The sequence below is a fragment of the Trachymyrmex septentrionalis genome, unplaced genomic scaffold, assembly GCF_001594115.1.
Source record: "Trachymyrmex septentrionalis isolate Tsep2-gDNA-1 unplaced genomic scaffold, Tsep1.0 scaffold119, whole genome shotgun sequence".
Lineage (NCBI taxonomy): Eukaryota > Metazoa > Arthropoda > Insecta > Hymenoptera > Formicidae > Trachymyrmex > Trachymyrmex septentrionalis.
The window spans coordinates 143,079-158,588 of record NW_017304320.1 but is presented as its reverse complement, the minus strand read 5'-3'; the positions used below and the strand labels follow the sequence as shown (position 1 = coordinate 158,588).

The following is a 15,510-nucleotide window of genomic DNA, read 5'->3' as shown; positions in this document are numbered from 1 at the left end:
AATAGCTATAATAATTCTTTAAAAATCTAAATAAATATAATTATTTATTAAATATTTTTACACAAATTTATTATATGAAATAATTTATTATATTTGTTTTAATGCATTTTTCAATAATTAGTTAAAAATTTTTAATTTGCCCCTAGATTTTACGTATTATTTTCTATGAAAAAATATATTTAGTACCGAAAATGATTATAAACTGTAATTAATTTACTGTAATTGCAACCATTTTTCTCTCTCAGTACAGAATACCTTACACGGAATATGAATCTCAGAATCTCTTTTGAAGGTAAAAAAAGGTGGTTCCGCCGAATCAGCATAAGCTCCGCTATCGCATTGCTTTGCTGCAGTTTCTAATCGCGGCCCTTGCGGGCGGCACATACGTGCACTATAATCGCTGAGTGTAGTAGCAAAGTTCCAACGGTCCCGACAAAGGGGGATGAAATGGAGGTGTCGACTGAATGAAGTCGGCTTCAGGTGTTCAGTCGCAGTATTGATCGGCCCACCCTCGTACATGATGGAACACACGACACACAATCCTCACCGCGGAGTTTCATCCCTTCACCGCGCGGCTCCTCCAGCCCGTAACCCCCGCAAGAGCGTCCGCCAGGAGCGACTTCAAACCCTCTGCCCCTCTCCCGCCCCCCCCCACTTCGACGGCAAACAAGTCTTTCTCAGTGTCAAGGTTGGCTTGCCTCACAATAGGCGAAACTGTCTTGATTGTCAGCGCGAAGTGACGACGATATTAGGAGATATTGTTACGATATCAAATGCTAAGCCTACTGCGCGACCTTTACGCCTCCGTAGAGGACGACTTAATCTCTCCCTTGTATTACAATGCGACGAAGAAAGGAATGACGGGAATTTAATTCCGAGGCGAATGCTGGGAATAACACGATCGTTATCGTTCCTATTTTGTAAAAAAATATAACACTTCTGATTGAAAATGTGCATGATAATGTTGGAAAAATGAAGATAATGTAGAATTATTGATAGGGAAATGTATTTAAATATATTTGCTTTAATTGTTATTATAATGAAATTGCAATAATCTATATATATAAACATTGCTGTGCTACTTTATTATAAAACTAATATAAAGTACAGCACAAAGTTGCATGTTTCAAAATACTTTGTGTTATAATTGCGTGATTAAGCAAAACGCAAACAATATAACTTTACGAGAAAATAATTTTACTTTTTCATGAAAATAAGTGCACTATAATAATAAATAAATTCAATATTTTATTTAATCCTGCTCGAGTTTTTATTTGACCTAAAAAACAACTCAGAATTAATTTTATTTAAAAAATCTTCTCTCTAATTTGATAACTTTGTTATTAATGCAAGATATATTATGAAAATTGTTTATTTCTTATATTATTTTTATAGCTTCTGATCATATTAACCCAAACGATCGTACGGTAAAATTTGATAAAAAAGCAGAAAAATTGAAGTTTTACCTTAATATTTGATACGTTTGAAAGATATTTGAAAAGATACTAACTGCTTAAGTTTAAGTTTAAAATTAAAAAAATATATTTAGCTTGTTTAAAAAAATTTAACTACCTTTTCACTATTCAGGATTATACAGTGTTTGTCTACCCAACATTTATCGCCAATTATTTCAACTTTTTTATTTACCTGCTAAACACCCTTCCTAAATCGATCGAAGAATTCGCGAGAAAAAAAAAATAGCTCGGTTAAACATTCCCGTATATAGCTGTCGACATATCAGCGATTATCTTTAGGACCAACCGAACTTTCTTCCGACGATAACATAAGACTTCCTGCATGAGGCCATTAGGGAGTTACAGCGGGTTTGTCCCAGAAAATGATGTCATTACTGTGGCCACGGCGCGACGGCGGGTCTCACGTTGAAGATCCTATCTAAAATCACTAGACAGTCACGACAAGGAAGTTTCTCTTCGCGACGGATTTAATTGTCCCGTTATTCCCGTCCTGCGGGAATCGATAACGTAATCGGTTCGCGTCACGGCAGCCCGATGATAACAATGGAAAAAACTGCAATCGATCGCGGTGTAAAAATAAATCGCGAATATTCGTGGATGCGTCGTGGAGGACGCTACAATAAACGGCCAAGACACGTCGGAAAAAAAGCATCTAAATTATTCGGAGGCACCTTCGACGTCGTTTGGATATTAATCTGTAAAGCATCTGTTCCGCATAGCTATGCGCGTACATACTATACAATGCCCACAATTAGGAACAGTGACACGTGATTAATTGCCTAGCGATGTAAATATGTTTGATTGTCGCGATTTCGCGGTTCTGTTATTTCATCATTACGGTAATTAATTAGTTATTACAACTTTAATGAGTTCGAATTGGAACGATTGCCGTGATTTGATCACGTCGCCATATTTGTACGGTAAAAAATATTGCTAGAAAATTTTATACGTTCACCAGGAAAAAAAATTTTTAGTAATTTGTGATAATTACATGGTACCATAATTACGATTATTACTATAATACTATAATTGTTAGTAATATTATATACTTGTAAAAATTATAATTATAACTTTATTAGAAATGAATATATAATTAACACTGAAAATGACTCTCTCTCTCTCTCTCTCTCTCTCTCTCTTTCTCTCATTTAAAAATAACTTCCAATTAATTTTATTATGTATTTATATCAGCATCAAGTAATTTTACTTTTTTGATTAATACTGTATCTTTATCAGGTATCTTAGATACAGTCTTTAATTTTTTCTTTTGTTCAGCTTGTTGTTTGAAGTACTTTCTCAAGATTAGACAATTGAGAACATTTATTAGCACTCCTAAAATAATTATTAAATTTAATAGATTTAATTTGCGAAAATGTGAATTATTTAAACACTGAGGTTTGTCAATTGTTACATTCGAAATTTAACTTAAATTGCAAGTAAAATAAATATTTCATATTATATCCTTCTTTTTGCTTTAAAGCTGATTGTTTAAATACGACTTCAAATGGAGTAATTTTTCCATTCTCGACCTGCTTTTGCAACTCTGCCTTATGATTCTCTTTGCTACTAACTTCGATATTTCCTTCAACATTTGGTTCAACATCATCTTCTTATATTCTATGTTGATTGTTTGATTGTCTGTTCTATAAAATTATACAGTTTAAAATAACATATTTGAAGAAGCAAGAAATTTCGCAGGTTTATGATTTATGGATATGCAAATACCATCGGCAGTTCTACAGAATTTCTTCTCGGACGATCGAATAGGTATTATATCCCCGGATTTCATAAAATTCGATGATAATTTCATCGAATTTTTTTAAAGCAATTTGTTTCTCAAATTGCGATGTTTTAACCAGTACGAGGTTTTCAGCACCTCGTATTTTTTATCCTTTGATGAACTCATCGTCGATAGCAACAATTAAAAAAAAATAATGTACGTAAGAGACGAAATGTAATAAAATTATAAAAAATTAAGACTAGGAAAAATCAAAGGTAAGAAAATAGAAAAGGTAGATTTTGATTTTATATACAAGATTGAAAACAGTGCATTTGTTATTTTTAAACTGATGATTGCTGCAAAACATGACCGTAATTTAAAGAAAAATAGAAAGACAGGAATAAGAGAAACATGAGGATTGTAAAAGATAAAATGTAAAAATAACACAGCACAGATCACTCCAGCATTTCAACATTTCAGCAATATTGCAATTAATGTTGTAAACATTGTAGCAATGTTACTGCAAGCTTCTGCGCTGTATAGAAATAATAAGAAATTAAAACTAGAAGAAACTAAGTGATAAGAATAGGAGACTCTGATTATATGAGTTCCTGGAAGCGCATCGTTATTTTAAGTTGATTGTTGCGGGACTATGAAACAGATCATACAGATGGACGTTTTGCGGAACAATAATGTCCTATAATGTTATAATTAAAATACGTTAGGTTAATTTCTAATTTTGCGACCTGCGTCATCTGTAGACGAGCTTAAGTGATTGTTGTACGACCGGACAACATCTAGTGCTTCGGTGCTTCAGCTACGCGAGCTTCTCGGCAGAGACAAACCGACTCCGAAAGTTGGAAAAGTTGGAAAAAATGGGCAGAGTTGTAAACTGATAGTGCGCTTTAAAATTATGACTTGGTTGATGGTTAGTCCAGAAAAGACTTTAAATTATGGTAACTGCAACAATCTTTATAGTAATAATAACTATATTTATAATCATTTTCGGTGCCAACTGATGTATATATTTTTTTCTAGAACTATAAATATAATTTATTTTGTTATCGTTGTAGCAATAATAATCGTAGAACACCATGTAATTATAGTTACAAGTACCTATTAAAAGTTAAAAATATGGAAAGTTTTGCAAAGAAAGGACGCGTATCGGAGTCTTACGCGTGTTGCTCGATTGTCGCGGTAGAAATTCTTGCGTCTCCATTTCTGATGGGGACGCGATTTCTGAGAAAGGCCTCCTTAATAAAATTTTCAACTGTGTTAATGTGACATTTGAATGTCGAGGCAGTTTCTTTGTAAACACGAAAATGTCGCTCGAGAACTCGTGGTATCTCCTGACTTATTTACGAGAATCGCGATCGATCTGGCTGACATCCCAGAAATTCAGGCCGTGGCTTTTACGTTTAAACTGCTTTGGATGTTCGAATCAAGGATTGCTGTTACTTAACCTCATAATATATTAATGTAAAAGCGTGTACAGGTTTTTCTCCTGGAGTAACATTGAAAAATCGCTAAATATTCTTGAACAAGCTGCTTATTTTACATTTTTTATGTCCGAAAGTCCCACTAATTTCCATGTAAATTTTCTCTGGAACTTTTTTTATTATTAACCTTTTGCGGATCGGTGATCCCATTTATTTTGTGAACTGCTCGATTGCATTTTTATTTATGCATTTTTATGAAACTTGGCCTATAGGGATAGTTTTTAATAATTTCATTCAAATCTATGAGGTCAAAAATAAAAAATTCAAAATACTGGATTCAATATGGCGGATGAAATTTTTAAAAATAATCTGATCATCACATACACATATACAACTCGATTTTTTAATTGTAAATTTTAGTAACGCAAAATACGAAGTTTCGAGTTTTGTTTTATTTAAAGTTCATCACAGTGCTACACAAACAGATAATAGTAAAACTGATTTCCAAGTTGATTTACAAATTCTGAATATCAGCCCTGTAACATTTCATGGAAGTTACTACCTTTTTAAAATTCGGCATTTTCAGGCAACATTCAAACTCAGCGATATCAAAAACCTCTAAAATCTAGTTTCAAAATAGTCAGATTATTTTTTTAAATTTAAATTTTAAAATGTGCAGAATCGAATTCAACCATCAAAAACGTTTAGAAAATAAGATATTCTATAAATTACTTCGTTAGAAAACTCTGATCCTCAAAAGATTAAGTGCCTGTGCTGTCCATTAATTGATTACATAAAAAGATTTTATTTTATTGTTGTATTTTCATATTATTATTTATTGAAGTATAAAGATATACCCAAAGAAGAGAAAAAAAAGGAAAATTTTAGAATTTCAATTCCAAAAATTGACGCCAAATTGATTAAAATGTAAAAACATATACAAAGGAAAAAAAGTGAAAATTCTTAAAATTCAACGCTAAATATTACATTAAATATTTTCAAATAAAGTTATGTTCTGTTTCAAGCAAAACCATTAAATTAAAAAAAAAGACAAGTTTTCTCAGTTCAAGTAATTTAATTAAATCAGATATAATTTACAGTCTCCTTTCTTCCTCCTTCCCCTCCCCCTCTCTTTCTTTCTCTCTTTCCTAATTAAAATTTTCAAAATTAAAATGTCCCCATTACTGAAATGCAACGCGTTGCGGTTCGCCTGCAACTCAAACCAATCGAGCTACCCCGCCGACCTGTCCGCGTGTCCTTCCATAATGGTGATCGATTCCGCGCTGACCGCAATTGCGTGCTCGTTTATTGTCCGGCAGGTGTGACCAAGGCGGAGCCGATCGCCAGCCGAGGCATGGCCAGCAGCACGGAGGACTACGGTTCCGAGCTGCAGGAGCTGCAGTGGGGCGGCGGTACCACCGGGACGCACTTCCTGCGTGGCGCCGGTGGCGGTTCTCACTACCTGCGTAGCGGCACCGGTGGCTGCTACGAGGCCGAGGATCTCGAGCCCGTCACCACGAGCCGGCACCATGGCGGCCAGCACCGCGGCTACTACAGTCCGCCTGGCACCAGCTACACCATCGTCGAGAGGCCGCCGAGCGCGCCCCATCATCACTCGTCGCATGCGACCCCCTACAGATCGCACCGGGGTCACGGAACCACCGGCGGCACCGGCGCCATCTCCCCGGAACAGGTGCTCAGGTATGACATCCCTCCAGCAACGCTGATGATGGAAGATGCTCTTCCATGATTGCGCCACGTCCGATACGTATCAAAATCGAATTACGCAAATCACTCTCGGAGATTTGCGTGTATCCGACGTGACACACTTTTTCCACTGGGGCGTAATTCATTTTTAATACTTGCGGCTTATTTCGTACATTCCGTACTTGCGAGTTTTTCGTTCTCTGAAAACGCCCTGATATTGACTTTTGGCTCTCTGGATTAATTTAAAATATGTGCACCAACAATTTGACAAGTACAAAATTTTGCTACGAGAGCAATTATTAATATAACATAATTAACGTAATATATGTACATAAAATATGATTAATCTGGGAATATTCATTTGGGGAGTTTCTACACTCCAGTGGCGAAAAAATGTTAATTGTTGTAAAACGTTGTCTTGTATGGATATTGTATAACATATTTTCTCTCTTTTATAATAATTATTTCTTTTTTACGAACCTTTTAATACGCAATTCCAATCGAAAATCCAATAAAATGCGTTGTACCTATTAATTAACATCTTAATTTTTTTAGAAACCCTATCATAATATATATGTTTGAGTGCTTATATTCCGTTTAATATTTGATTTCTATTCTCCTTTCCTAGAAAACTTAATTTTTTGAATAATTAAGCAAAAAGATCCCAGCTTAGACCGTCCGTTATAGGAACCTGGGAATCCTATTGAAATTTCCTATTTGATGAGTTTCAAATTTTACGGTCCAATACGATTCTTATTTAATTTTCTGAGCAGTGCCCCTTTCGAAGTAAGTGACAATTTAATGTTTTGTCTTCTCCAGGCTGTTCGGCAACAGTGTCTCGGAACGACGGCAGGGCGATCGCAAATCACCGGCATCGAGTCCAGCGAGCGTGACGACGGTCCGCGGCACGCCGACCGCGTCCGGCGGCTCGCAGCAACAGCAGCAACAGCAGCAACAGCAGCAACAGCAGCAATCGCAGCAGCAGCAGCAGCAGCAACAGCAGCAGCAGCAGGCCGGGAACACCGGGAATCCGCCCACGTCGCCGATCTCGCAGCCGCTCAGTCTTCAGGAGCTCACCGTAAGGACAATCACCATGACGAGAGATCCGCCGGACTCTCACCATGGCTTTGGCATCTGCGTGAAGGGTGGCAAGGACGCAGGTGAGATCCGCAGTACCTTCAGGCTACCCCCGTCGCCGTACTTCGTGCCTCGAGAACGAGGTACTTTATTTCCCAGGAGCGGTTTTTAACTCTACTTCAAAGTTTCTCTTAGTTCTCCGCACTCCTCGAAGTGAAATTTTGTTAAGCCTCACGTTTCCGACGTCCGCACGCCGCACCGCGTGGCGTACGGCGCCGCTGAATGCTCCGCGAGTCGTCTGGCCGCCGCGCTGCGCCGCGAGTATCTTCTTCGGGTCGTCTAACTGTAAAGAACTCGACCGGTCGCTGCCGCCGCCACTGGGGATTTTTCTCTCCGGCTCAGTAGAAATTCGTTCTACCGAGAAATCACCCGAGAATAGGAGCTACGATAAACTCGAAGATACGTCTTCCTGGCATCGTGCGGGTAAACCGCAACTTGTTGGCGGTGTCAACTTGTTATCATATTGGAGTTTAAACTTTGAAACTTGTGACGTCACGTTCGGTGTTTTTATTTATGCTGCCTTCTGCCTTTAACCCTTTTAGGGTCATCTTAGGAAAATACATTTGGTAAATATTAAGCTGTTCGATCCATCTAAAGGCAATGTTTAAACTTTAACTAAAAAATATTGCGATAAATATAATCGTAAAATATAGCGAAATTATTTACGTTGTGAAATAGGAAAATTCTCGGATTAATATACCATAGTCAGTATTATTTTTACATGATAATTACTCAAACATAAGTAACTGAGTATTAATTTTTTAAATAATGTTTATATTACATAATGTATATGAAGTAATTTTCAAGCCTTTCGTATTTCAGCAATAAGAAATACGATAGGAATATTTATTAATGGAGAAACGATATTGATTGATGCCATTTTATTTATAGATATCAGAAAATCTCTTGAATCTTTCATAGCTTTTATACATGTCTTATATTATCAATGAATACTCAATTTTATTAATAAAACAATTCTAATATTATTTAGATATAGAACCGTAAGAATTGTAATTACTACAATTTTTCTTACTTTTATTATATGATCATATTTATCTTTTTGAACAGTTCTTCTTTCAAAACTCAATAATAAACAATTTCATTACAATTTGATAATATTTCATTTCTTGGATCCGCCATTTCGAATCTTTATATTTTGGCTTCATTTTTATATTCAGCGATTTCCCAAATCTTTAAAAATAACTAAACCATATATATGTCCCACATCTCCAAAAAGTTAGATCTTAAAGGATTACAAAGATAAATTATCACCATTCGTGATAACACAGATCTATAAGATTTAGAAATTCTTGAATAAACTTTGATTACTAACTCGATACCATCTTACTGTAATAAATCACTTTTCAACTTCATGGCACCATATCTGACGGTATAAACACCTATCATCTTGATAAATAGAAATCCTTAGACAAAGATTCTAGACAAGCAGAAGTTTTATGAGTTTTCAATAAGCTGTACTATTAAAAGAGTGCCATTCACGTCAGTACGATTATTTAAGAATAGATTCAATCAACAGTCAACATAGTTCGTCGACCTATCATTAGCCTAACATGTAATTTAATCTTTAGATCCACTACGATTTGCGATTTCGTGTTTCTATGAAGCGATCGGTTTGCCAGATGACTCGCTTGTCACTTATCGTTTGCCAACTCGTTTCCTTGATTACTGTCTTTTTCTCGTGCTGCGTGCCTAAGTCACCTCGGCTGGCACTCATATCGTGTCTCGACACCTTACGCTTATACGTGCTTCAGCATAAATCGGCGAATCGTCCTTGCGCATCCGTCTTGTCCTCGCGACGAAACATATTGATATGAAAAATGTTCCTTACTATTCAAATATCCAACGATATGACGGAAACCTATGATATTTCCATTTAAAAATTGTCAAATGTATTGCTGCTTTTTTGCGCAAATTGTATCATTATAATTATTTAATGTTAATTAATCTAATTATGTTGAAATTATGAAGGCAAATAATTGATTGATTTTCTAATCAATATAATGATAAATTAACTATACAAGGTGGTCTTTAAGTATTTTAAAGGATTTTAAATGGTGATTCCTTACATTAATTGAAGATAAAGATAAAGATGTAAGGAAAAATTTTTACTTTTTTCAAAAATTTTGGAAACTACTCGGGTTACTTTGATGAAACTCTGTGTGTGTTTCAAGAACATCAAAATGGCACGAATGGTTTTCGAAACTTTTGGAAGAAACGAAATTTTTTTCTTTATATATATATTCTTTATATATATTATTCTTTAGTTATATGAAGTTTTTGTCTTGAATTATTATATGAGAAATCTCCCTTTGAAAATCTTTTAGAATACTTAAGGATCATCCAGTATTGTTTTCTCGATAAAATGACAGAATATTCGGAATTTTTATGGAAGATGGTTAAATTTATAAATTAATTAAATTGATTAAATTAAAAAAATAAATACAGTTTTAATCTTAAAATAATTGCTCTCTCTTTTTTTCTCTTTCTCTTTGCTCTGCAGTTAAATTACCTCGAATGTGCTCGTTTGTATTCATAATGTGTGCGGATTCTAATCGATTTTGACGACCACAGTGGAAAATGAATTCTCTCATCGCGAGGACGATACTCGAAAGCGGGGGGAAACATTTTCACGATTGTTAAGCATCGTTTTCCGCTGCAGTGACGATTGTTTGCACGCGAATTCGGTAGAGAAGGAGCGCGTTTTGCACAGACTCTCCCCCTTCCTCTCACCCCTTTTTTTTCTCCCCTACCCTTTCATGAGGGTGAAACTTCGGTCGGTTTGCCGTTCGATGGTCGATGCGATAACGAGCTATCGACCCATCGAAACGCGATTGCGCCGGAAATCCAACGACCGGGGTTCGTCGTTACGCTCAATCTTTCTGGAGAATTCGTTTGTCGAAAAAGTCAAAGCCTCAGGCGTTAATTGACAAACCTTACTTTAGTTTGTCGCTTAATTGTCGACTCTTTTTTTTTCTACAAAATTCATTTCTTTTTTAATCTAGCATAATTTATTTGTAATATTAGAGTTGATTCTTTATGTTGCAATAAATAACAACTTTCACAAACAGCAAAATGTTTCAAACTTTTCTGAGATATCGGAATACAAAAAAGAATTAACTGTCCTTAAAAATTATAATTTTCGATAAAAATTGTTTGCTTTCTCTGTGTTCTTTTTTCCTGACATTTTTCCCAAGATTTGAATATGTTTGAGACACGGTTCTCGGTTTATGCGTTTTCCAGAAAGATTCCGCGACTGATACGCGAGAAAAATCTCGGATCCGCGTGACGAGGCGAAGAATGCGCGAGAGCGCCGCCTTAAAGTCATTAAAGTGACAGAAGCGACAAGATCCGGTTTCACGGTCTCCAGCCTCTTAATCCTCGCAGTCTCAAAAATAGATCAAGACTATCTTGCGAGATGTAATATTTATAGATACTGATTTAAGAATATTAAATTGGCTCGCATATAATAAGTTCCCTTTGATGCGAAACTGAAAAGGGAATCCTCTCTCGCTTCTCATAGGAATAATTTATACTCATTCCACACAATTTTCATTCAAAATTATTCTGTAAAGTTATGTATAATAAGATTTAGAATTACAATTAGCACACATTGTGGGATTTAAAAGAGTTTAGTGGTTGAAAAGAAAAGAAAAAAAAATACAGCCTTGGTCGGAAGAGAGCAAAATCAAACGCAATGATTCGGCGACTCCGTCCGTTGTAATGACGTTCCCGGCGAGACTGCGGGCGTTAAATCTCACGCTTAATCACGCACGCGATGCTGCACACATGCGCGCTGATACCATCGCTTGACGAGCTTTATCATCGCCGAGAATTCGAGCGTGAAACCCCAAATCTGGAAAGGCGGCCCTCTCGAGAGATCCCCCGTTTCGCCTTGCCGCGCGGATCGCGCCATTGAAAATCCGTTTTACGATGCTGAAAACTCCCAGGAAAGTCAGAGAAAAATGCGCTCGCTCGTGTCATCAATTTCCCTTTCGTATCGCACTATCGGCCCTTTATACCTCGAGTGCAAAAGGTTTCCATCATCGATATTTTTCAATCCTGCTCCGAAATATCTAATAAATATTTCTCACGCAAAATATGTGGGAATTTGGAAAGCGAAGCTTTTTCGCGACGTAAAAGCTGATAGAATTTATTTAGAATGTAATCGTGTTATTATATAATACACACATTCTCTTTCTCTTTTGGAGAAAAGTTTTCGGTATTTATGACTATAATTACATATTATAATGATGGTTATTACTACTATATTTGTATATTACTGTTAATAATAAACTATAGTTCTATCAAATTTGACACCAAAAATGACTAAATTATAATTATTATCATAAAAAATGGTTTCAATTATTGTAAGTTAACTGTAATTAATTAGAATTTATAGTCATTTTTGAGACAATCGTAAAAAATATATTGATGAAATTGTGAAGGAGATGGTATTATTCACATTTTATACAAAAATTTATAATCAATATTTTACGCAAAAACTTATAATTAATATTTAAATTTAAAACGTGTATACGACCAAATAAAATGTCAAATAATAAACAAGACACTCAAACATTCGTGGGATAATATGCTCAAATTTAAGAAGAATGAGGTAGTAACATATGTGTAATTCAATACTAAAATGTACCTCAAAAATGTTTCGAAACGCTTGAAAGTGCATTATAATAAGGATCAGCTAAAGTACAATATATTGCCATGTTAGCATCATGATGTAACGGCGAGCTACTGAACAAATAATATTCTATAGGTAATCACTAGAATTCATCACCTAATAGCGGAAATATTAAGAGAGGCCATTATATCTACTGGCCATAATGCCACGTTCTCCTCTATGTATACTTGAAATACAACTGCATGTATAGTGGAAAATGACTACAATATTATAGTGATTATCATTACATTTTATATAACTCTGTTTAAAAACATAATTATAAATTATAGTTAAATTATAGTTATTGCAAGCATTTTTATAACAATAACTAATAATAATTTGTACGCATTTTCAATACCAAATATATATTTGTCGATAAAACTATACACGTAGTTATCATTGCTAACGATAAGATAGATAATTGTAGTCACAAATATCAAAAACTTTTTACTCAATGTGTTTATTTCTATTAATTTATATATATTTATTGATACGTCGGCTTGTGCGACTATTATCGTGAAATGTGGCCCACAAGATAGTGCAGGCTCCATTTCGAGTCTTTAATAAAATGTTCTTACCGTTATATTGTATTATCTCGTCTTGAAAAGGAAGCTTGTTGAACTCGACGTAAGCTTCCTGGGGATTTCACCATCGTTCGCGACCGGTTGAGATCGAGAATAAGCCAACTTGCGTTGTGTCATTCTTATTTTCTGTTTCGCTGTACCAGAAGTGCAGTCAGGTAACTCAACGAGAGAAAGGAGGGTTTATAACGCCATCGCACCACGAGTATCTGTCAGAAAGCTACTTCCTCTCTAGACTTGGCACGCCGACAGCTCGTTGCATGGATGTACAATTGCATATGCGAGTAGAGAGCGTATGAGTGCGTAGAGGAAAGTTCACAGTCGTTCACACTATAACACCAGCCATAAAGCTCCGCGTAAAGCGGAACGTTCGGGGAATAATGGAAAAGCGTTTAAATCGCATTAAATGTCGCTAAATTAACTGCAGGTATTTTTCTGCGATTCGGACCACCGTACAATTTCCTCGTAAAAATAACCGCCTATATACACAAGGTGCTTTCCCAACGCTCTATTTCGTAGGAACAATTTAAATCGAGATTTAATTACCGTGCTTTCCGAAGCTCCGAAGAAAACAAACTCTCGACTGAAAATGGAGGATTGATATGAACGGTTAATTGGATCGTGATTAATTATGATTGAAAAAATGGATAATTGAACTACCCCGTTCTTTCGGTAACTTGAGATAAGCTCTTCTTCAACTCAGCTCTTCCTCAATTTCGCGTTGCGATTATTGAGATGTTTGCTGTTCGAACATTATTATCTTTCATTCAATTAAATATTTATTGAGCAAATTATCTTCAGGTTAAAATTAAAACTTAATTTAAAATATTTGATTAAAAAATATAATTGAGAAGAAGAGAATACACGGACAAATCTCGGAGAGTTCAATTACATGAAACACCTTGTATTAATTAACGATTAGCAGATAATGTTGGAGTTTAATAGCAAATAACCGAAAAATTCTTAACTGAATTCTCCACGGATGTCACCTCGATGACAATAATTATGAGCAAAGAAAAATAATTATGAGCCAGTTATTTTTATCTTGACGTTAAATTTGTTCTTTCATGTCACCTGAAAAATTATGTCAACCCCGGATCCAACGATAACTTGGACCCAGCATAAACACGCAATAAATGACGCCGCATGAGCTGCATAAATGCAGTTTGAGCGTGTTATTTGATGTATCATCACGTTCCGCTTGCTTAGCCACAAATTACAAATACACACACACACACACACACACAAACATACACGAACACATTGGCATTACTGGATGTTTCAGTATATAATTTAGCAACGAACACGCCTCCGAAAAGTAATTTAAACGTTCGCACGAAAGATAAAAATAGTCAACCTTATTTTTAATTTTAGCACATAAAAATTTGTATCTTACATATTTATAAATTATACTTTTTCGTGTTTATAATCAAGATTGTAATTCATTTATATTAATCATGGTTTATGTCTGAATAATTTCTTTCTTTATAATAATATTGGTTGCACTGGTCGACAATGATTTTCTTAAATAGATAACTTGATTCTTATGTATTTTTTTTAATTTTGAAAACGAGATTCGATTTTATCCAGAATTCCTTAACATATATCTCTTTTTAAAAATTTTACATTTTACTGACAATAAATAATTGTATAGGATTTCTTTCTTAACTAAAATGATTATTTTTGTTTGAAAATTTTTATAATAAGTAAAAATCATGTTAAATTAAATAGATATTCCCTAAGAATCATTTATTTATACAATATTTAAGCAGAAAAAATAAAGCGAGATAGAAGAATTTTTAAATGCATGTTTCCCAAACACACTGCTCTCATTATTTTGATTGATTTAAAATTAATGCAAAAAATAGTATAAAAATATCTTAGATATTTTAATATAAAAACAGAATTGTTTTGGCCAGCGTTGCCTATTAAAGTATTATACAATTAATTTTTATAAATGTCTAAATAATTTTTTTATTCATGATAATTAATTATCTAATAAAATTAATCGATTCTTACAGATATTATTATAAATATATCTAAAAGAGGATATTATCATATACAATTTTTTTTCGGTTCATGAATCGTACAATTAACGTATTTATTCATAATATGTATCAAAGAATTAATATTTTGAACTCAAAATCAGACTCGAGAAATCTCGCTTTCTGCATAAAGACGTTCTTTTCTTTCTTTTTTTTTTTTTTTTTTTCATTTAACCGGATGAGATTCATTGTCTCCGTGCATGAATGCCGTTAAAAAATTCATGGATAATCTGTGGTCCCCGGTTTAAAGTTTCCATCCGGCTGCTATCGATTATCGTTTTTTCAGAGGGGTAAAAAATACTTTTCAGAGTACATGTATACGCCAAATACATTCATATACGCACGTACGCCCACAATGTGCAATATCTCATAATTGCATACGCGAGCATATCATGCGATGCGATCGCACTTTCTCTCGATTATTATAAAAAAATCTGTGCATGCCTTTCTTTCTCTGTCACAAATACACTTACACGTACGTGCATCGTGTTACATGGAGACACACATTCACCATTTTACCGATATTTTACTTTGAAATGCATCCGCATACTTCGTTTTTTCATTCTCCTCTCGTATTTCCACGATATTTCTGCCCATGGCGTTTATTACATCCCATTCAACAAGTATACTGGGGAAGATTGCCAAAATTTCAACTTGTTTGTCACATGCCAGCCAACAGGTCCCTCATCTCTCTATATATTAAATTACGA

At 34.9% G+C, this 15,510-nt stretch overlaps 1 protein-coding gene across 1 annotated transcript in view; it reads left to right on the top strand.

Moving 5' to 3' along the window:
• The window catches only part of LOC108754697 (whirlin), a 112,044-nt gene that overhangs the window by 22,075 nt on the left and 74,459 nt on the right, over positions 1–15,510 (top strand). Inside the window, exons 2-4 of the mRNA XM_018497198.1 lie at positions 5,954–6,335; positions 7,161–7,561; positions 12,902–12,913. Coding sequence (XP_018352700.1) covers positions 5,989–6,335; positions 7,161–7,561; positions 12,902–12,913 — 760 coding nt within the window. The 5' untranslated portion in view covers positions 5,954–5,988. The remainder of the gene's footprint in view (positions 1–5,953; positions 6,336–7,160; positions 7,562–12,901; positions 12,914–15,510) is intronic.